At 63.5% G+C, this 20,721-nt stretch overlaps 3 protein-coding genes across 7 annotated transcripts; 1 reads left to right on the top strand and 2 right to left on the bottom strand.

The window, feature by feature from the left end:
* Positions 1 to 2,032: 2,032 nt before the first annotated feature.
* GSDMD (gasdermin D) lies at positions 2,033 to 6,624 on the top strand. 3 transcript variants are annotated; one of them, XM_074316431.2, is made up of 12 exons: positions 2,077 to 2,172; positions 2,659 to 2,690; positions 3,148 to 3,368; positions 3,550 to 3,742; positions 4,334 to 4,502; positions 4,609 to 4,714; positions 4,979 to 5,032; positions 5,337 to 5,411; positions 5,521 to 5,696; positions 5,787 to 5,928; positions 6,016 to 6,089; positions 6,224 to 6,624. In XM_074316431.2, the coding sequence occupies exons 1-12, from the start codon at positions 2,083 to 2,085 to the stop codon at positions 6,461 to 6,463; spliced, it is 1,572 nt and encodes a 523-aa protein (XP_074172532.2). In that variant the 5' UTR covers positions 2,077 to 2,082; the 3' UTR covers positions 6,464 to 6,624. The 3 variants fall into 3 exon arrangements, with proteins under 3 accessions (XP_019567859.3, XP_074172533.2, XP_074172532.2); XM_019712300.3 differs by lacking the exon at positions 2,659 to 2,690 and having other exon boundaries at positions 2,033 to 2,172; XM_074316432.2 differs by lacking the exon at positions 2,659 to 2,690 and having other exon boundaries at positions 2,052 to 2,172; positions 3,110 to 3,368.
* Positions 6,625 to 9,534: 2,910 nt separating this feature from the next.
* On the bottom strand, positions 9,535 to 15,457 carry MROH6 (maestro heat like repeat family member 6). 3 transcript variants are annotated; one of them, XM_074316546.2, is made up of 14 exons: positions 14,756 to 15,099; positions 14,410 to 14,562; positions 14,065 to 14,219; positions 13,406 to 13,523; positions 13,028 to 13,212; positions 12,807 to 12,944; positions 12,581 to 12,695; positions 12,328 to 12,471; positions 12,086 to 12,259; positions 11,754 to 11,921; positions 11,372 to 11,525; positions 11,051 to 11,153; positions 10,892 to 10,957; positions 9,535 to 10,756 (listed from the first exon to the last, which is right to left on the bottom strand). In XM_074316546.2, exons 1-14 carry the CDS (start codon positions 14,972 to 14,974, stop codon positions 10,336 to 10,338), a joined length of 2,313 nt encoding a protein of 770 aa, XP_074172647.2. In that variant the 5' UTR covers positions 14,975 to 15,099; the 3' UTR covers positions 9,535 to 10,335. The 3 variants fall into 3 exon arrangements, with proteins under 3 accessions (XP_074172647.2, XP_019567792.3, XP_074172646.2); XM_019712233.3 differs by having other exon boundaries at positions 10,379 to 10,756; positions 11,406 to 11,525; XM_074316545.2 differs by having other exon boundaries at positions 10,379 to 10,756; positions 11,051 to 11,525; positions 14,756 to 15,457.
* A 1,397-nt stretch (positions 15,458 to 16,854) lies between these two features.
* On the bottom strand, positions 16,855 to 20,247 carry NAPRT (nicotinate phosphoribosyltransferase). The gene is made up of 13 exons (XM_019712242.3): positions 19,802 to 20,247; positions 19,495 to 19,622; positions 19,336 to 19,418; positions 19,042 to 19,172; positions 18,822 to 18,937; positions 18,430 to 18,626; positions 18,214 to 18,354; positions 17,873 to 17,957; positions 17,697 to 17,777; positions 17,500 to 17,602; positions 17,259 to 17,413; positions 17,054 to 17,161; positions 16,855 to 16,973 (listed from the first exon to the last, which is right to left on the bottom strand). Exons 1-13 carry the CDS (start codon positions 20,025 to 20,027, stop codon positions 16,911 to 16,913), a joined length of 1,617 nt encoding a protein of 538 aa, XP_019567801.2. The 5' UTR covers positions 20,028 to 20,247; the 3' UTR covers positions 16,855 to 16,910.
* Positions 20,248 to 20,721: the final 474 nt, after the last annotated feature.

Below are 20,721 nucleotides of genomic sequence, written 5' to 3'. Positions count from 1 at the left end.
CAGCCAAGCGGCTTCCTGAGTCACCCAGCCCCAGGTCACTGCCTCAAGGCAGGTGGGTGCAGTGTGCCACACCATCCCCAGGTGCCATGTGGATGGCATCTGCCTGGCACCTCTGCCTCAGACCGAAGCCCTGGGGCTGCACCACCGTCTCCACCCTATTTTCCCATGCAGCAGCCAAGGCCTTCGAGAAAAGTAAAGCAGGGCTGGAAACCCACAGTGAGGTTACCCCGCTGAGGCAGCCTCCGCCTCCTAACCTTGGCCTGGAGCCTGCCTGCTGGAGAGATGGAGATAAGGAGCAATGGAACTGGAAACAGTCCAGGCAGAGTTTTGCCTGGGGAGCAGGGAGCGGCAGGCTGAGCTGGGGGAGGACACCAGGAGGGCCCCCCAATGCACACACAAACACACAGCAGTACAGACATGCACACACACACAAACATGCATCACACATAAGTATACACTCACAAACACACCACACAAGACAATACACGTACATGTGAACAGACACGTGTGCATACAACATGCACACACAACACACATGCAGACACTTGCACACGTACACACACTCAGCCCCACTACGGCTCTTGGAGCCTCCTGTCATCTCCGCAAGGATGCCGTGACAGCAGCCAATGGCTCCAGGGGCTGGACCAGAGCTGGGATGGGCACCCACCACCCCAGAGCTCCTCAGGCCTGTACCTGAGGCCCCAATGTGAAAAGAGAACCAGCTTTAGAGAGCCCAGGCTGGCCCTGGAACAGGCCAGCCCCCTGCCCCCTGACCATGGCCTGCAGCCTGCCTGATGGGAAGTTGTGGTTGCGTGAGCTCATGTTTCCTGTCTGAATCGGCCCTTCCAGCCACCGCAGCTACAACTCGCCAGGACGCAGCGCAGGAAATCACCGTCCCAGGCCTGGAGTTGGGTGCTGGCAGCCACTCTGCCTGGCAGAGGCCTCGTCTGGTTCTCTGTGACAGCCTCACGGGAAGCATGCCTGGCCCAGGTGTCAATCGTGTGATTGAGTGTGGGAAAGCTCTCAGGGTGTCTCAGGCTGGCAGGCCAGCCCTGGTGTAGCCCAGGTGTCACGGGTTAAGGGCAAGATGTGGACGGGAAGGAAGGATGTGGAGACACTCTGCCCTGCACCAGACATGATTCGCATGTGACCCAGGACTGTGAGGGCTCCGAGGAGCCTGTGATGGGCCTGGCTATTGTCACTTGGCTCCAGATTTGGGATGTAAGTCACATGCCATACAACTCACCTGTCTAAGTATAAAACTCCATGGGTTTCAGCATATTCACAGCTGTGCAACCATCGCCACAACTAACTTGAGAACATTTCATCAACTCCTGAAAAACTGCACCCCTATTAGCTGTCACTCCTCCCCCCTCCCCAAGCCCTGGTGCCATCCACCTACTTTATGTTCTCTGGATACTTGGTGTGCGTGAATCACGTGATATGTTGCCTTTGGAGTTTACTTCTGTCACCCGGGACAGTGTTGTGGGGCTCATCCGTGTTGTACCGAATAGGGGACACCACTCCTTTTTGCAGCGGAATGTCTTCCTTTCATGCCTTCCCCATGAGAATTTACCCCAGTTCCTTCACCCGTGTGTCAGTTGGCGGACATGGAGGTGGTTCCACGTTGGGGCTGTTATGAGTTCGCTGCACGAATGTGAGAGCAGACTTTGCATGGACATGTTTTCATTTCTCAGTACACACCTAGGAGTGGACTGGATGGGGCGTGCAGTGGCTGCGGGAGTCTCCCCCCCAGTCTTGCTCCCTCCCTCCCCTCCCCTGCTCTTAGCTCTTTCCCACCAGTCCGTGGGGGGTGTGAAGGGGCATCTCACCATGATTTGATTTGCACCTTTTCACGGGCTTGTTGGCCATCTGTACTTTTTCTTTGGAGAAATGTCCACTCAGCCCCTCCACCATGGCCCAGAGTTTTGAGAAAGAAACTGCAGAGGAGTGCAGTGGGCGGGCAGAGGTGGGGGGGGGCGGTAGGGGGTGGCTCACGGGCGATTTCCGGGAGCACTGGGCGTGGCGCAGGCTCAGTTTGCTGGTTTCACTTTTGGGTCTGGGCGGTTGGTCGGGTGGTGCATGCTCAGCAGCTCCAGGGCACAGGCGGCGCGACCCGGCCCAGCGCGGCCTCGCCTAGCTTTGCAGGCCAGAGCTTGTGCGCCAGTCACGGTGAGCTGTGCCCTGTGCCCCCTGGCGCCTGGGTGGTCCCTCTTGCACTGGGTGGGGGTGCCGGCCCTTCTGGGCGGTGACCTGGTCCCAGCACCCTCTTAGGACTCCCCACAATCCCAGGTCCGCTTGGGGAAGCCCCGTCGCCAGCCTCAGCTGGGTTTGGGCTTGACTGTGGAGTGGGCCCTTCAGGTGTCCCTTTGCCCCCCCCCCTCCAATTTCAGACCAGCACTGAGACTCAGGCCTTCTCCTGGAGTGAGACTGGCCGGTCCTTTGCCAGGGCCCAGGTCTTCTGCGCTGGCTCTGGCCAGCTTTCACCTCTGACCCCTGATGCCTCAGCTTCTGACAAGTGGCTCATGAAGCTCTGGGCACAGAGAAAGCCCTAGAGGACATGCCTGGGAGCTGGGGACACTCTGGCTGAGTCTTTCTGTGGGACCCTGTGCCAAGCACCCAGGAGGTGGTGGTTTATATTTCTTTCCCCACCCTCAGAACACCAGCCACGGAGACAGCTGCTACAGCAGGTAGACCATTGGCCTGGGGGTCACCCAAGGCCCCCACCTTGCTCTGCCTTCCCTTGGTGGCAGCCTAAGCCTCATTGGGCAGAGGCCTTGGTAGTAGCCCCTATGACTGGTCGTCCAGGGCTTTCTTGGGCTTCGTGTAGGCACTCTGGTCCCAGAACAGAGGGTGTGAATGGCCTGATGTCATTGTGAATGACATCACCGCCGGGAGGGGCTCACAGCCCCTTGGAGGAAGGGACTAGTGGATGACAGGGTGGACACTCTGCTTCCTTCTGTGTTGGGTAATGGGCAGGGCCAAGAGCTTTCGGCCAGTCAGAGCATCCCAGGACTGGCCATGCAGCGTGTCTCTGGAGGGGAAGAGCTCCCCATTGTTGGAGGCATCCAAATACCCGCTGTACCCCCGTCTCCACCCCTGCTTCCAGCCCTAGGGCGCAATGCCTGACCCATCTGCCCTCCTCAGGAGCATGGCGTCGGCCTTTGAGGGGGTGGTCAAGAGCGTGGTCCGGGAACTGGACCGCAGTGGGGAGCTCATCCCCATGAACAGCCTTCGGAACTCCACCAGCTTCCAGCCCTACTGCCTTTTGGGCAGGAAGTCCTCCAGCTCATGGTTCTGGAGACCCCGCTACGTATGTGTCAACCTGTCCATCAGGGACATCCTGGAGCCCAATATCCCGGAACCAGGTACCCCACCTGGCACTGAGTTGGAGTCCCAGCTGGGAGGGGAGCGGGAGGGCCAGACTGCCACCTGCACTGGGCCTCTGGGCTGTCTGTTTTCAGAGGGCAGGGCCTTTTCAAAGGTCCCCTCCCTGGGTGGGACAGGCGCGGCCAGCAGGATGGGGCCTCACCTCTGGCCTTGCTCCAGCTGTCGAGTGTGTGGGCCACTTCCACTTCCAAGACGCCGTGGACGGGAAGCTGCAGGGCAGCGTGGAGCTGGTGACCCCGGGACAGGGGACATTTGCAGGTGGGGCTGCAGTGTCCGGAAGCTCCAGTGCCTCAATGAACGTGTCCACGCTGCGAGTGAGCCCCAACACTTGGGTGGCCATGCTCCAAGAGAGGTGGGGCCTCAGGGGCAGGGCTCTGCTGACCCCCGCTAGCCACTGGGTCATGACTTCACAGCGTGTCTGTGCCATGTTGAGGGTCAGCACAGTGGGAGGAAAGTTCCAGAGGCAGGGACGTGCTGGGACCAGCGCGCTGGGGAAGGAGGCTGCAGAGGTCGTGGGGGCTGCACCCTGAGGGCACGGGCAGCCAGGCATGGCCCAGGGGGTCTGGGTCAGACTGAGCCCTAGGCCGCTGAGAGGAGACTGGCTGCTCCAGTGGAGCAGACCTCAGTGTGGGGACTTGAAATGAACCCAGGTTGTGGAGGGCAGCAGCGCCCTGGTGGCTGAGGGGTGGGTACCTCCACTGGCCCCTGCACCCCCACCAATCCACAGACACTGTCAGGAGCACCTGGGAGGGGAATGACAACCACCCGCGCCTGGGCATCCACAGAGGTCCTGGTCCCCTTGGCCCTGTCACCCCCCTGCCTTGATGGGCACAAAGGCTTAGGTCCCGGGGAGGGAAGCTGTCCCTTCCCTGCAGAGGTGGGAGAGGGCCGGTGCCCCCCACCTGCACCGTGAGTCTCTCGGCCTTTCCATAACCCGCCACAGACGCCTGCAGCAGCCCGAACACAAAGTCCTGCAGCAGCTTCGGACTCATGGGGACGACGTGTTTGTGGTGACTGAGGTGCTGCAGACACAGAAGGAGGTGGAGGTCACCCGGACGCACAGGCGGGAGGGCTCGGGCCAGTTTGCGCTGCCTGGAGCCATGTGCTTGCAGGTGTGCAGCCTGGGCCGTGTCCAGGGAAGGGTCGTGGGGCAGGAGGGCAGTGTCCCTAGGCAGACCCCTGTAGCAGCCCACGCCTGAGCCCAGGTCTACCCCTCAGGGCAAGGGCCAGGGCCACCTGAGCCAGAAGAAGACAGTCACCATCCCCTCAGGCAGCATTCTCGCATTCCGGGTGGCCCAGCTCGTGATTACTGGCTCTGACTTGGGTGAGCTGACATTGGGGTGACTCCTGGGGCCCGGTCTCCCTGGCAAAAATGCAGGGAGGCCTGGGAAGAGCCACCGCCTGCCCGGTTGGGGGTGCTTGGCCCATCTGGCTGCACAGCTTCCTGGGTGGCCGAGGGTCCTGTGCTCTGGTGTGGAGGTGGTTGGGGGACACTGCGGGAACTGCGCAGGGGAGCCTCAGGGGATGAGGGGGAGGCTGGGAGCCCCCGTCAACCTGCCTCCCCACCTCTGCTCCCACCCGCTGCCAGACATCCACTTCATCCCAAACAAGAAGCAGAAGACCTTTGTGACGTCCCAGGCAGGTGAGGCCCGTGGATCCCCCACACGGCCTGGGCAGGGGGATGAGCTCCTGGCAGCTGAAGCCTCTGCCTCTATAGCAAGCATGGGGCAGCTGGGAGATTCCTGAGGGCTGGGAATGTGCACACGCACACACACACGCAAGGGTGGCACAGCACGGGCTGACACCTGCCTGGCATGGCCTTGGTCCCTGCCCTGGTTGCCAGCGCGGGGTGGTGGTGAGGGGCTGTCAGGGCCAGGGAAGGCCTCAGCTCTCTCTGGCTCGGGGACCCACACACTGTGCTGACGAGCCCTGCTCTGCCTGGCCAGATGACCAGCCCCAGGAGTCCTCCACCTTCTCCTCCATGATGAAGTCCATCTCTGACCGCCTCAAGATGCTGTCGGGTCAGTACCTTCCTGACCACCCCTGGGGTGCCCTGGGGGTCTCCTCTTCCTGACCAAAGCTCCTCAGGGCCCTATGGGCACCCAGGCAATGCCAGCCCTGTCCCCACAGACGGGCCCACCAAGGACTGGTTCGTGCCTACTGAAGACTTCCAGGGCCTGCAGATGGAGGTGAGGAGCTGTGCCAAGGGCCTGGAGAACTTCTCAAAGATGCTGTGTGGGCAGCTGCTGGGGGCCCTGGGGCAGGTCCTGAGGGACCAGGAGGCCCTACAGGCCCTGGTGGAGTCGGTGAGCAAGCCACTTGGGACTGGGAGGGTGGGTGGGGTGGGCGGGGCCTGCCCCAGGCCATCCAGGCTCACTGCCCACCCTTCCCCCCAGCTGGAGCAGGGCCAGTGCTGCGGGCAGGTGGAGCCTCTGCCTGGTCCAGCCGGCGTCATCCTGGAGTGCCTGGTGCTCCCCTGCAGAACGCTAGTAGAGGAACTCGCTGGCCCCATCTTCTACCTACTGGAAGCGCTGGCTGGTGAGGGCCCTGGCAGGTAGTGGGCAGGGATATGGGCTTGCCCAGCTGGGCCTTCCCGAGCTTCTCTTACCCAAGGTCTCTCCCCAGCACTGAGTGAAACCCAGCATGTGCTGCTGGCCCAGGTGCTGGAGGCCAGGGCCCTGATGGAGCCGTTTAAGCTGGTGAGAGGGCGCAGGTGGAGGGGGAAGGGGTGGGCCCTGTAGGATGGAAACTGGGCACCTCAGGGAGGGGGTGCTGTGGGTGGGCGCTGGATGCCTGGGGGCCCCACTGACAACATGCCACCCTGTCCTGGCAGGTGGAGAGCCTTTTGGAGCAGAGCGTCCCATGGAAGGAGAGCAGGGCCGTGTCCCTGCCGTGTGGGCTCCTGGGCAGCAGCTGGGGCTCGGAGGCGCCCACCTGGGTCCTGTTGGAGGAGTGTGGTCTGGAGCTGCAGGTGGGCGCCCCCCAGGTGTGCTGGAAGCCGGAGGCCCAGGGCTGCACTTGTGCGCTCTATGCCTGTCTGGCTCTGCTGTTAATACTGAGCCAACTCTGCTAGCCTGCAGACCTACACGCCTGGGATGCTCTCCAGGGGAGCAGAGCTCATGCCCACCTAGCTGCCAGCCCTGGGAAGGCAAGAGCCCAAACCCAGCCAAGTAGCCCATCCACCACAGGGCTTGGGAGTTGGGGAAAGCCAATAAAGTCGACCCACAAAGGGAAGATGGATCAGTGAATTTTTTAGGGTTCCTAGACCTGGGATAGGGGGCAGGAGCAAGGACTTGCCCACACAGGATGAGGAGGGATGTAGGGGCTGAGAGCAGGTGTCTCCCCCGTGGTCTCGAGCCTGTCACGCCATGGGGCCAAGGGGAGCCTGCCCTGTGCTTGGACCTGGCCATGCATGGCCGGACCCCTGGCTCCTCTCCAGTGAGCTGGCCTGTGAAAGACTCCAGCAGAGCAGTTCCAGCAGGATGGGTCTCTGCCTCAGGGAACTTGAGAACACACTGCTGCCAGTAGTGGGCCGGGAGTGGGGGGCTGCAGATGGGGTAGAGCATGTGTGGCCAACCGGCACACAGACCCCAGGCTCCTGGGGCCTCGTGGAGAAGCAGTGACCCTCTCCAGAGCAGCTGGCCTTGGGTCTGCGTCTCATCCACATACATTCGCTCGGAGGTAAGAGTCTCCTGAGAGTAGGCCTCCCGGGGGAGTGGCGGGACTCAGAGCACACAGGGGCTGCATGGGGGAGTGGCCAGGGTGGGCCTGGCAGCTGATCAGTGGGGACTTTCCACGTGTCTGGGTCTGGGGCAGCCGGGGGCAGTCTGCCTTTCCTCGGCGGGACGAGGGAGCACTGGGCCATTGGAGCGCTGTAGGAGCACACAGCTTCACAACGCCATCAAGAGGAGGAACAGAAGGTCCAGCTGTGGCTGGGACAGCAAACCCCATGCAGACCCAGAACCCAAGCCCAACAGTGAAATTAAAAAAGACAGTGTCTCCTTGAGCTGAGCTGCCTCCCGGATGGCTCAGTTGTTTGTTGGAGCGCGGGCTCTCAATCACAAGGTTACCAGTTCAATTCCTCAAGTCCCGCAAGGGACGGTGGGCAGCACCCCCTGCAACTAAAATTCAACACGGCACCTTGAGCTGAGCTGCCGCTGAGCTCCCAGATGGCTCAGTTGTTTGGAGCGCGTCCTCTCAACCACAAGGTTGCCGGTTCGACTGCTGCAAGGGATGGTGGGCTGTACCCCCTGCAACTAGCAACGGCAACTGGACCTGGAGCTGAGCTGCGCCCTCCACAACTAAGACTGAAAGCACAACTTGAAGCTGAACGGCACCCTCCACAACTAAGATTGAAAGGACAACAACTTGACTTGGAAAAAAAGTCCTGAAGTACACACTGTTCCCCAATAAAGTCCTGTTCCCCTTCCCCAATAAAATCTTTAAAAATAAATTAGTAAATAATAAAAGACAGTGCCTCAGAGGGATAGTGGATGGGGGGAGGGAGGTTCATACAGTGTGAGGGATATAAATGATAAATGTCTAAGTATTACTTTGTCTTGTGCACCTGAAACTAATTTTAAAAAATGGCTAAAAAAAAGACAGTGCCCCCCAAAATCCCAGATCAGCTTACAGGAACCCCACCCCCCCAGTGAGGAAGCCGGAGACCTCTCTAGTCTATTTGTCCCTCCAGGGCCCACGGTCCTCCTCTGGGAACCCTGGTTAGGGTGACCTAACAGGCAAAAGCAGCGTGAGTGGGACTGGAAGAACCCAGCTCTCAGAAAGCATTAAATGAGCAGGTATAGAAGTGGCACTTTTGGGGCCCTGACACTCTACTCTCCTGGCCAAGGGGAAAGAGGGCCTGGACAGGCCCCACCCAGGCCCCACTGGAGGATCTGACTGGTGGCCATCGGGACCTAGGCCCACCGATGCCTTGAGGTCCCCAGGGACATAGCCCACATGGGAGTACTTGAGCGTCAACACCAATGCTGAAGGGTTGCACATGGAAAGAAGTGCTCAGATGCTCGCCCCAGCGGATGGGCTCTCTGCCCGCAGACTGGACAGAAAACACAGGGGGCAGGGCTACGGCACTGTCAGGGGGACAGGCAGCCTCTGGTGGACCAGGCCACTGCTCCCCCCAGCACAGAAGTCCCCAAGAAGGGTCACACTCCCAGGGCCCAGCAACAGTCTGGCCTTCATGCTATGTGGGCTTTGCTTGAACCTCAGCCTAGCAGGCAGGACATCCAGCGGACGCCAGCTACTGGGCAGGGGCCATAGTGGGAGGGAGGCACATGACCATGAGCGGGCCGCTGTTATGCAACACACAGCCTGGGCTCCAAACAGCCGCTGCAGGGTGGGCTGTGGGCTCCCAAGCCCCACAGAAGTGGGGTGGGAAGGGGCGGGGTGCTGCCTGCCTGGCCCCCATGGTGCGTGTACCACTGAGGGTTTGCCGCTGGCCTGTCCAGCTGTTCTCTGCGGTGAGGACAAGCATGTTTGGTGGGACAAGTGGGCATGAACGCTCACCCGGGGCTGGCTCCTAGACCGCAAGGAGTGGGGGTGGCCACTAAGGGGTCCCAGGATGCTCCTGCTATGTGCCCAGCCCCAGGCTCCTCACAGACCCTGACGGCAGGATGGAAACCCAGCCCTGCAGGGGGGCCCCGGTCCTGAGAACTGTGGGCTCCCTGATGGGGGACTGTCTTGGGAACCCCCAAAGCCAGCACAGGTGTCCAGGATGAGCCCACTACCTCCTTCCCTTCCCTCTCTGTCTCCTTCATGGGGGTCTGAGGGCCTCCTGGCTTGCCCAGCATACTCCTCATGCCTTTCACACAGTGTAATCTGTCTGACATCTGCTTTGTAGGATCTGAACTGCTAAGCCATGAGCCTGGCTCCTCACAGACCGTGCCCTTGGCCTGACCCTACCCTGCCCTGGGATGACCTACAAGACCCCCCCACCTTCCTGACTCATAAACCCTACCTGACCTGGCCACACGCCTGCACCCTGAACCTGCCTGACTCTAACCCCTTCCTCCTGCCCACACACTGCCTTACCCACAATCCCAGCCTGAGCTCGATCTTGGACCAGGCATCGCCCATCAGAACCCCATTCGTGGCCATGACTCACGCCCCAGGCAGATGCCAGACCCATTTGATCCACAGGTCTTTACTTCAGACACTTTCCATAAGGGGCAGGCAGGACCCCAGGCCTGCCCTCGAGGTGTCCCCAGTCTGGAGGGACACCTCTGTGAGGGAAGGCCTCTGTGAGGCGGCAGCTCAGGGGAGAAGGGCTTTTCAGGATGGGCATTCTGGTGGCAGAACCTGCTGGGGCGAGGGCCCAGAGGGGCCTGGTCACAGCTTGGGTGGCATCTGCAGGGACTTCTTCCCTGTATGTCCAGTCACGCCTCCTTCCCAACCCTGGCGCGAAGGCGCAGTGTGGTAGGGGTGCAGATGGCAGCGCCCCACACCTAATCCCAGGCCTGTGGTGTCCAGTGGAGAGAGAGGTCAGGGGTTGCCTTGTGGAGAAGGTTCAGGTGGGATTCTGACACAATAAGCAGGAGTGGGGGCGTCTGAAAATGGTGCCAGGCTGGGGGGGTGCAGCAGGTGTGGACAGGGGAACAGGTCAATGTCTTTTGAGCATACAGAACCTGGGCCAGGACATGGGCTGGCAAGGAGTGGGGCACCTGGTGGGCGGTGTAGAGCTGCTGGGTGACCAGCAGGGGCCAAACAGGCAGGGACCCCGGGCAGGCGGGGGCAGAGGCCCAAGAAGCAGGCAGCCTATCAGAGCAGCAGCTCCCAGGGCTGTGCCAGCTTCAGTGTCCCTCACCAGACCGCGGCTTAGGAGAGCAACAGGCCTGGGGGGGACAGATGGACCAATGGGTGCAAGACGCAAGGGGCTAAGGGTGAAATGGTGCTGACAGAAACACTGCCGTCCCTCTAGGGCACGTGCCATCACGGTGATGAGCTCCTGGAGGAGTCTTTGTGTGCACCAGGCCTTGCGGTGGCTCGAGGGGGCAGACACTGGCATCCAGCACTAGGCCCTGGGTGCCCCTCAAGTGGAGTGTGCCAGGACTGGCCACAGAGCGGAGGGGTGCCCGACTTAGACCCCCAGCCCCCACCAGGAGGGGGGCGCTGGGTGCAGCTCAACCCGGTGTGGAGGAGCCCCAGCGGCCTGTGACGCTCCGACGCCGGAAGGGGCTGTCCGGGTAGACTGGCGGGGACCGGGCCGCGCGGGCTTGGAGCAGGCGGAGGTGGGGGAAGCGCAGGCGCTGCCGAGAGCTCTGAGCGCGGGCCAGCAGCGCCACCTGCTGGGAAGATACTTGCGCAGCGGCGACCACAGCCGGCTCGGGATCGCTCTGCAGCTGCCCCAAGTCTACAGGGACAAGCAAGGCGGGAGGGCTCAGGACTGCCAAGCGCCACAGGACTCCTGGCCCTCCACCCATCCATTCCCACCCACTCCACTCTTGCACTCTCCAGGACCCCATGCCCTGGCGACGCTGGTCCTCACCTTGGAACAGGGAGTCCAGCAGGTCCTGGTTGACACGGCTGGGGCTGGTGTGATGGACAAAGAAGCCTGGACCAAGGCAAACCCGTGAGTGCTGGCGCCACGCCCCCAGCTCCCAGAGCTCTGGGTAGGAGAGCTAGTGAGACACCTGGACTGCCTCACCTATGAGCACGGTGGCTGCCCGGCGCAGGTGGTCCTGTGGGCTCCGCAGGTAGCCCTGGCTCTGGCTCAGGAATCTGGGCACGTGGCTCGGGTACCAGTGAACCTGGGGACAGAAGGGCTCATGGCAGGACAGGAGGGCCAATCCCACGTGGAGAGGAGGTGGCAGAGGTGAGCCCAGGGGCTGGGGTCCCCTGGGGAGCCCCCAGAGAAAGGGGTCAGGGCCGGAGGTCTTAGACCTGCTACCACCTTGGCTGGGAAGGTGAGGAGATTCCGTTTGAGGGCAGTGGTCCCTGTGTACACTGGACCCAGTGGGCAGCTCACCACACCCCCTCACTGTCACTGCTCCCCTTCTGACCATGCAGTGGCAGATGCGACTTAGGGCCTCAGGGCTGTCATAGTGGGCCACAGTGACCATCTCCTCCAGCAGACCCCATTGCAGGGCATGGTCACAGCGAGCCAGGGTCCACTCTGAGCTCTGGAACACCAGAAGGGAGCAGGGTTAGGGGTCCTGAAAGTGGCAGAGGTGGCCTGGGTGTGGCCAGGATGAGGGGTGGAGAAGCCCAGGGCCAGGAACCTGGGAGCCCATGACGCCTGCACCCGGGACCCTTGGGCAAGTCCCTGACGGGCCATCTTCGGAGACAGCTCCGTGGGATGGGTAGGGTTGGGTGGGGACAGTGGTGGGACAGTCCCGGGGGCAGCTGACCTCAGCAGCGTCCAGGCTGGGGTCATGCAGGCACAACAACAGCGGCACGAGACTCTTCAGCACCAGCTTCCGCAGGGGGCCTCGAAGCCCCACGCGGAGCCCGCCCCGACCCCGCCGCACCAGGGTCCCGAGGAGCCCGACTGCAGAGGCGCGGACTGGGTCCCGAGCCTGCGTGCGAGGATGCAGTCAGGGGGAGCCAGGAAGGAGAGGCTCTCAGGAGGGAAGCTGCCTGGGGGCGCAATCTGGGGGCAGGAGCGGGACCTGGCGGGGGAGCCTGGGGAGAGGGGAGTGTCCTGGTGGGGCGGGGCCTGGAGCGGAGAGGCAGTGCTCACGTCGTCCAGCAGTGGCGGGAGGCGTGGCCCCAGTTCTGTGCTCAGAAGCCGCACGGGCGCCCGCGGCCGCAGCAGGAGCCTCCTCAGCGCGCCCAGCGCGGCGCCCACGAGCCGCGCATCATGTTCGCCCAGCGCGCCCAGGAGAGCGGGCAGCAGCGCGCTCACATGCCGCACCTGCGGAGGCAGGGATCTTGGGCCGCCGCTCGCACCCCGGTCCCGTCCTGCCCGGCCCAGCTCCTCACCTTCCGTCGGTTCAGCGCGAGGTGGCCGAGGCCAAGCAAGCCTAGCCAGCGCACGGTGGGCTCGGGGTCGCCCTGCCAGGCGCGGAGTCGCTCCAGAATCACCTCCTCCCGCAGGAGCCGCGCGGTGGGCCAGCTCTGCAACAGCTAAGCGGGGGCCAGGCGGTCAGGACTCTCACCGTCCCGATGCTGGTGGTGCCGCTTATGGGCCAAGTCCATGGTCACCGCTCATCACCCATCCGGGAAAGGAACTCACCCCGGTGAAGAAGGCTATAGCCGTGAGGCGCTGCGTGTCGTCGGCGCTGCGTAGCCTGGGCAGCAAGTCAGCGAACAGGCCTCGCAGGTGGTGGTCCGCATGGGCCACCATGGCACTGGGTTGGGGCAAAATGGCAGCTCTCCCTCTGCTTACGGACTCACCCCTGGAGAAGCCCGCACCCGGCCGCCCTCAGGCCTGGTCTCTTCCCCCACCCCCTGCACCACACCTGGCCAGCAGCAGGACACCCTCCAGGTGGGTGTGGGCTCCCACCAGCCTCCTCCAGCCTCCAGCCTGCTCCATGCACGTGACCACCATGCGGCTGCCATCCCCCGTGAGCAAGGCCTTCAGGGCCTCCACTGTGCAGCTGGGGGTGGGGGCAGTGGGCGAGAGGGCAGTGAGGACAGGGCGCTGATCCAGCCCACACCTCCCCCAGTGTGAGACCCTCACCTGGCGTGGCTGTGCGGTGGCCCTTGGTGGGATGGGGTCCAAACCTTGGAGGTGTCAGGGGAGCGTGTGCCCCGGGCCATCTCATGCAGCTTCGTGACCAGCACGAGGAGGAGGTGCGGGTAGAAGCCCCGTGTAGCGCCCACGCAGCCGGACACAGCCAGCATCTCCCCAAGGGCGCGAGTGGCCTGTGGAACAAGTGGACCACCCAGGATCGGGTGCACCACAGACAGGACGAGGACAGAGCCTCAGGCACTTGAGGGACAGATGCGTGTGACTCTGGCAAGACCCTGCCGCCCAGTCTCCCTCTGGCCCGACTTGCCCACCCCCTTGGGCCAGCGGGGAGGGGGCGTCCTCTGGCAGTGCTGGCTGGTCACCTACCGCCAGTGCCTCCAGCTCAGGTCCAGCTGTGCCCTTTAGCGCCCACAGCAACTGCACCAGCACCTGCCCATTCACGCGCTGGTTCCGGCTCAGGCTGCGCCACAGCTCGGCTGCCGCCCTGGGGGCACAGGGTGCCTGATGCAGGGTCCGTGCTGGCCTGCAGGACCCCAGGTCAGGGTGGAGATGGCCACTAGGACTCCAGCAGGAGGAGGGACAGGTAAAACATCCCCTCCCCCCATATCACCTCCAATCCCAGAGGAATAAAATAAGTGCCATCTATGCAGACCACAACAGAGCACGGTCCGCTCAGAACACTCTCAGGCCAGCGACAGTGACAAACTGACATTATACACAATCACATAGAGAATAAAATCAGGCAACTTCTCCTGGGGTGGATCAAACCAAAGAGCCAGGGCATTGGGTCCCAGAAGCCACCTGGCTCACACACCCCCAGGCTGGACTTCAGGGGTGACATGGAAAGTGAACGCAGGCCCCAAGTCAGGAACCCAGTACCGAGGACTCCGAGGGGGGCGGGGTGGAGGAGGAAATTCGGAGGTTCTGCCTGCTCCACTATCTGCCCGATGAGGCCAGACTCCATGCCAAGAGGGAAGGGGAAGCAGCTGTGTGGGGACAGTGAGGGTGCAGCCCTGGAGGATTACCGGTCCAGGGGCAGCGAGCAGGGCAGCAGCGCACACACCACGTCCTGTGCGTGCTCCAGGGCCAGCGCACTCAGCACTCGCAAAGCTGCCCGCCGGGGCCTTCCCTCGGCCAGGCTGGGCACCTGTGCCAGCAGCCCGAGCACCAGGGCATGCACCTGGCGTGGAGAGGCAGATGTCAGCAGCCAGGCCTCCTTGACCCCCAACATTATTACCCTCTGTATCCCCACTGGGCAGGTGCAGCCCAAAAGAGGCCTGTGTGTCAGTGTCAGGGAGCTCGTTCCAACCCCCCAACCTTGGAGGGGATGGGGCAGGAGTCTCTGGGGCAGAACGCGGGTGGGGGCTGACCTGGTCCTCTAGCCGCTCCCCCTGGGCCTCCAGGGCTGAGGACAGGGAGAGTGCTGTGGCCTGTGTCCCAGCAAAGCCAGCCTCTTCCAGGCAGGCAGCCGTGTACAACGCCAGGTCGGCTAGGGCCCCCTCCTTCCGGGAACTCTGGGGTGCCTAGGGCAGGGTAGGTAGGGTGTGTGAAGGCCCTTGCTGCTCTCAGCTCTCCTCCCCAGGCCCCCTGCCAGCTCTCGACAAAGTCCCCGTGCCTTCTTATTGTTCCCCAGCCCAGTGAGCTCCCCTGCCTTCCCCGAGCTCTCTCCCCTGCCCCACAGGCTGGTCCCCTCAGCCTCCCTTCCCTCCCACTCACCTGAGAGGGCCCCTCAGGGGCTGGCTCCTGCGCATGGGGTGGGGAGCAGGGCTCCCGGGCAGCTACATGCCCAGGCTCTGCCTCAGGTTCAGGTTGAGGGCCCTTGGAAGGGGGTCTCATAGGCTGTCCCTGACTGGCCCGGATCCCTTCAGCCAGAGCTGTCAGGGTTAGGGCCCCCACAGGGGCTCCCCGGGCCCGGCCCCACACCCCCCCAGCCATGGCTGCCACACTTGGGGAGCTGCTCAGTGGGGACCCAGCCTGCAGCACCTGCCACTGGTCCTCCCAGGAAGTTGTGCCCAGGCCTGACCTAGAAGCAGGCCTTGGGGGGGGCGGGACCAGGGACAGGTGTGGTGACCTATGTGTGATCTCTGTGGGCGGGGTGAGTCGGGGAGCCACACAGATGTTTTCCCAACCCTGGTGCCCACTGGGGGCTTGTGAGAGGTCCTCCTGCCCTGGCTGTTGGTGCTGAGTAGCCAGCCTGAAGCCTGAGTATCTGGGAGCTGGCTTTGCCCACCAGGGCCCTGGGGGAGGGGCATGATTCCCAGGAGGTGGTGGGTCTGCAAGGGGGTGGGGAAGAAGGGTCCTTGACCCTGGTTTCCAGCCCCACTGAAGAGGGGCTGAGCCAGGGGCATCGGGGTAGGTGTGGACTACCTGAGGAGGCCCTAGCAGGGTCCAGACGTCTGAGCCCAGCCCCGAGCTGAGTCCTGGCCTGATTGAGCCCTAAAGCAGTCCAGCCTGGACCTGGGCCTGGGCTCTCCCCTCTGCATTGCAACCCAGCCAGACATCCTAGGGACAGGCACAACTGGAGAGCTGTCGCGACCTCTGAGCTCTGGCCGCCCTGGGGTGGAGCAAGTGAGGGGAGCTGCACCTGCTCCTCCCAGGGCTCTTGCAGATGACTTGTTGGGGTGGGCCCTCTGGGTCCTGGACAGTTCTGAGGTGCCCTCTCCCCCCAGTGCTGGACCACAGGGTTCCTGGGTCCTGGTACCTAGGAAGTGAGTATGCAGCTGAGAAGTGGTGACCTGTGAGTACCTGGGACCGGTTTTGCTGTGTGTGTGTGTCTCCAAGCCTCATGCTTCACAGGGCTGGCCTAACTAGGCCTCTGCCCCAAATCCCTACTGTCACCCTAACGCAGCGACACAGCACGCAATGCCCAGCCTGACCCCAAGGAACCAGTAGAGCCGGTTGGGCCAAATACCTGGGCAGGAGGAAGTGCTCCGGGAAGGGCCTCAGACAGCCAGCACTCCCCCACACGCTCGGGTCCCTGTGCCACCTCCTGCTGCCAAGTGGGAGAGGCCCAAGCCCCACCCTCTGTCCTGTATGCTGCACAACCTAGAACCTCTCCTGGGCAGGTCCTCTGGAGCTGACGTTGTCAAAGCTGGTAGAGACCCGACTAGCTTGCCTGCAGTCACAGCCGGCCCAAGACCATGGGCCAACTTCTTCGGCAGCTCTAGTGCAGGCCCCTGACACCCTCTTCTCCCTTACGAGGGCTCCTAGGTCAGGAACTGGGTCCCCAAGGCCCAGGCGGGGCTGCCCATGACAGATGCCTGGGTCTGGAGAGAGCCAGACGGATGGAGCCCAGGGTCCCCAAGGCAGAGCTGTGCAGGGCTGTTGGCAGCAGGAGGGGACACCTGGGCTTCTCCTTGGCTTGGGAAGCTTGAGGTGTCCCATTGACCCTGAGCCCAAGGCAGTGCCCTTGGCAGGTGTGGGAGCCACCCTTGGACACAGGAAGCCCCGAGCCCCTCTTTCTTGCACCTCATCCCCACCCCATGGCTCCTGCTTGAGCCTCCAGCAGGGAGAGGCCTCCCGCAGTAACTGCCACACCTGCGGGCTGGACACCAAAGTCCGCCCCGTCCCCATAGCCCTGCCCTCTCCAGCCTCAGATCTGCTCCTGAGGTCCAGCCCTGCGAGGTGGCACAGCCCCGGCCTTGGCCTAGCTCCCAACCACCCTCAGGTCTCAGCACAGAGCTGTCTCCTCACCCAGATTGGGCCTGGCCCTTCCTGAAAGCATGAGCCCTCACTCTGATTCCCATCTCCAGCCCACCTGAAGGCTCTGGGGGCCAGTGAGTAGCAGGCTAGGTGAAGAAATGACACACGACAAGTTGTGGGGGACAGTGAGTGACTCGTGTTAATTTCAGGCAGCCCTACCATGGGGCTCTTACTGGGGGCCTCCAGCACTCAGTCTGGCCACCAGGGCCTGCAGCTTCTCAGACAGCGCCACCTGCGGGGAGCAGAGGAAAGGACAATGGGTGGCAGTAGGAGTAGGGGGCACACAGGGCTGGTGCCGCTTCCTCCACCCACCTGGAAGAGCTCCGGCTGCTCCAGCCTCCTGTGTGCAGGGCTGAGAAGGCTCAGGGACAGCTGGGCAAAGGCTCTAGATTCAGCCAGAGATGGGAGGGGCTCACACAGCTGTGGGGGGAGAGAAGGAAGGGGTTGGCAAAAGGTCACGGGGCAGGGGTTGATTTGGGTTTCAGGTGCAGACGAAAGGGGTGCGTGGGGTGGTCACCTGTCCCTCCTGGACCCAGAGTCGCAGCAGCGGCTCCACGTGGGCCGGCCTCACGGTACGGGACACCTGGGCCCCTCGCGGCCAGACTCTCAGTTCCTGGCCAGCCTGGGGTGGGGGCTCCTCTGCCAACTGCAGCAGGTCCAACAGCAGGGACCCTGTGTGTGTGTGGGAGGGAGGGACACCAAGAATAGTGTAGGGGCCTGGGGACTTGAGGGGTGCCAGCGGGGTGGGAGGGCCTCACCATCAGAGCCCAGAAGCCGGAAGGCGGCCTTGCTCCCAGGCAATGTCTGCTTGTCAGGGTCCTCGGTCAGCTTCATGCGTGGCTGGCCTCCCACAGACACCAGCTGTGGGGATGAGGTGTTGGGAGAGTTGCACTCTTCCACCCCAGCCCGTGAAGCCCCTGGCCCAAACCCACTGAGCCCCAGTCCCTGTCTCCACCTTGTAGACGCAACCCAGGGAAGGCTGGCGAGGGCAGGTGACGACGCTGGTGCCAATGCCAATGACGTTGACCTCGCTGCCCTGGAGGATAGGAGGGGAGGGGGCACTGAGCTTGCCCAGCAGGGGCCCTTCCAGCCACCCCGCCCTGCCCCCGTCCTGCCCCTGCCCCACCTCACCTCCTGGGCCAGTCGTGCCAGCTCTCCCTCGTCAATGTTGTTGCTGACAGCGATGGGGACTGACTCCAGCCAGGGCACCTGGAACCTGTGATGGGGGGGAGGGGCAGCCCCTCAGAAGTTTCTAATTCACCTGGACTCCCTCCCTCCCCAGTCACGCATCCCCACCCCCAGCTCCCTGGAGACTCTGTCCCAGTCACCTGGCTGTGGCTTCCCCCCCAGGGCCACACTGCCTCCACTGAGGTAGGCTCTCACAGCTCCTCACTGTGGGAAAGGCACGGCCCCTCCCTTGCTCTGCCCCACGGGGAGTCTCTCGGCAGGCCCGGCCTCTCCCAGGGACTCACTGGGCTGCAGATGTCCTGAGGTGCGCACGGATCTCCTGGGCCTGCTGAAGCAGGTCACCGCTGTCCAGCCTCACGCCTATGGCCCGGTAGCCCAGCTCACCCAGGGCCAGGGCTACTGCAAGGAAGTTGGGAAGACCACTCCTGCGGGCAGGGACAAGGGTATGGGGGGGCTGCCGCTGCTCTGCTGAGCCCCCCCAGGGGCTGCCTGGGCCTCACCTCCGCACACTGTAGGTGTCCAGCAGGCCCTGGAAGGCCTGGGGAAAGGCCAAAGCATAGGCCACAAAGGCTGCCCGCTCACCAGGGTGCGGCTCTTGCACCCCCAGCCCCAGGTGGGCACACACACGCTCCAGCCACGCCTCCACACAGGCGACCAGGTCTACCCTGGGGCCCCGACCAGCAGCTGGAGCCAACATCTAGGGAGAGGGGTCGGTGAAGGATGGGGGACCCAGAGTGCAGGGTGGGGCCTGCTTCCCCGGGGGTTGAAGATCTGAGCAGGGGTGCTGCCAGTGGCCAGGTGGGCTAGGTAAGGGGGGCATCTGCCTTTGTGCAGGCAGCAACTGGCTCCCCTCCCCCAGGCTTTGAGCGCAGCCAGGGAGAGGGATACTCACCGGGTCAGGAGGCACCTCAGTGCCTGAAAAGGAAGTGACGAAGGAATGCGCCAGGGTTCCTGCCACTGGGACACCACGCAGCTGTCCTGCCAGCACGTTGCTGCTGGAATCAAAGCCTAGGCCAGGGCACCAGGCAGGGTTGGGGGGCTTCAGGCGGTGGGCAATGGGCCCTGGGGCAAGTCTCCTTCCCCCACCCTTAAGTCCCTCCCCTGACCCTCACCGCCTAGATAGCTGTAGGTAGAGGCCGTTAGACCCCCGTCCGGGCCCTGAGCGCGCCGCAGCCCCATCTCTATCAGCCGCTTCTCTGGCCCGGCTATCAGGCGAAGCCGCGCCGCATTGGTGGCTATCAGGCTGTGGGCAGCAGGGGACCCTGGGTTAGGGTCACGAGGCCACCAGAGCCCGACCTCTCTTCCAGACCCTGCGTCCCACCCACACAGTTCGGAGCCACGCCCATACTCGCAAGGGCGGGTCCCCTGGAAATCTGAGCTCGGTGGCCCCCGGCGATCAGTCCCACCTGGCATAGCTGACTAGGCAGAGGAGCGGCGTCTCCAGCAGCTGCACCACCAGGAGCGGCCCAGACACTTGCAGCAATGGCACCTGCGAGGAGGATGTCAGCTGGGCGCCGCCGGCCCCGCTCAGGCCCACCCCTCCGTCCCGTTCAGCCCGCACTCACGCCGGGTAAAGCGAGGGAGCCCTCGGGCAGGGCCCGCACCGTCACCCCAGAGCAGTCGAGACTCCGGAGATGTTCGAAGAACACGGGGTCAGTGTCTGGCGGCAGCACCGAGGCCAGGAACTGCACGTCTGTGGGCGACAGAGGCCCACGTGGGCTGGGGCGAGCGTGCGGCAGTGGGGAGCTCCTGGCGGAGACGTCTTATCCCGCCGAATGGGCCTCGTTAGGGCGCGAGAAGGGGACTCGATGGGCAGGAGGGTCCTGCCTGTGTGGTGGGACTCCAGGCGGGGAGGAGGGGGCCATGGGGTACCTGCATCTTGCAGGCGGAAGGCGTGGAGGAAGCGCAAGCAGTCGCGCAGCCCCGCGGCCAGGGCGAAGGCGCCGCCGAACGGGCAGCGGCGGAAGAAGAGCTCGAACTCGGCGGGCTCGCGCGCCCGGCCCGCGCGCCAGTAGCCCAGCGCCATGGTGGCCTGGTAGAGGTCGGTGAGCAGCGGCCGCGCAGCTGTGCGCCCCTCAGGGTCCTGCTCCGCCGCCATCTCGCCCGACACCGGGACTCTGACCTCCCCGCCCCGCCCGGTCACGTGACATCGTGCTCCCCAATGGCCAGCACCGCGAACCAGGAGCCCAGAGGGTGGGGATACCCAGGGAACGCAGCGTTCCCGGGCAACTAGAACGGGCGGAGCGGGTCTGCCGGCCTCATGACGCAGACGGGTTCCCGCGGATGGACCGGGCTGGAGTGGGGAATGTGTCCGCAGCCCCTGGGCAGCCCAGCTCCTCCCGGCCCCGCCCCCTGGCCCGGAACTCCAGCAATGGGTGCTGAGGGCAGTGGTGACTCCACCGCCAGCTAAACTTTGTCCCCGCGCCACCCAGAAGCCAAGCCCTGCCTAGAGAGGTAGTCGAGGTGGTTCTAAATTCAGCTGGCAGCACGGCTTTGGGGTGCTGTGCCCTCAGCCCCACAGTTCTGTAAAACCCCGACGGCCACCTCAATGCCCCCACCGAGGGGCAACCCATGCCCGTGTGGCTCCAGACCCCGGAGAACACCAGCTCTGACCAGCACAACAGCCCACCTTCCTCCCAAAGAATGGCTACTTCTCCAGCCACTCTGGGCAACAGTCCAGGGGAGGAGCCAGTAGTGGCACAAGTACTTCCCAGACTAGGATGGGGAGAGGCGGCAGGCAGGACAGCAGGCCGGACTCCATAGAGCAATGGGCTCCATTGAGCAATTAGTCC

Source organism: Rhinolophus sinicus, chromosome 6, assembly GCF_057876585.1.
Source record: "Rhinolophus sinicus isolate RSI-liver-muscle chromosome 6, RSI-T2T, whole genome shotgun sequence".
NCBI lineage: Eukaryota > Metazoa > Chordata > Mammalia > Chiroptera > Rhinolophidae > Rhinolophus > Rhinolophus sinicus.
The sequence above is the reverse complement of the archived record's forward strand: the minus strand, read 5'-3'. Positions and strand labels throughout refer to the sequence as shown.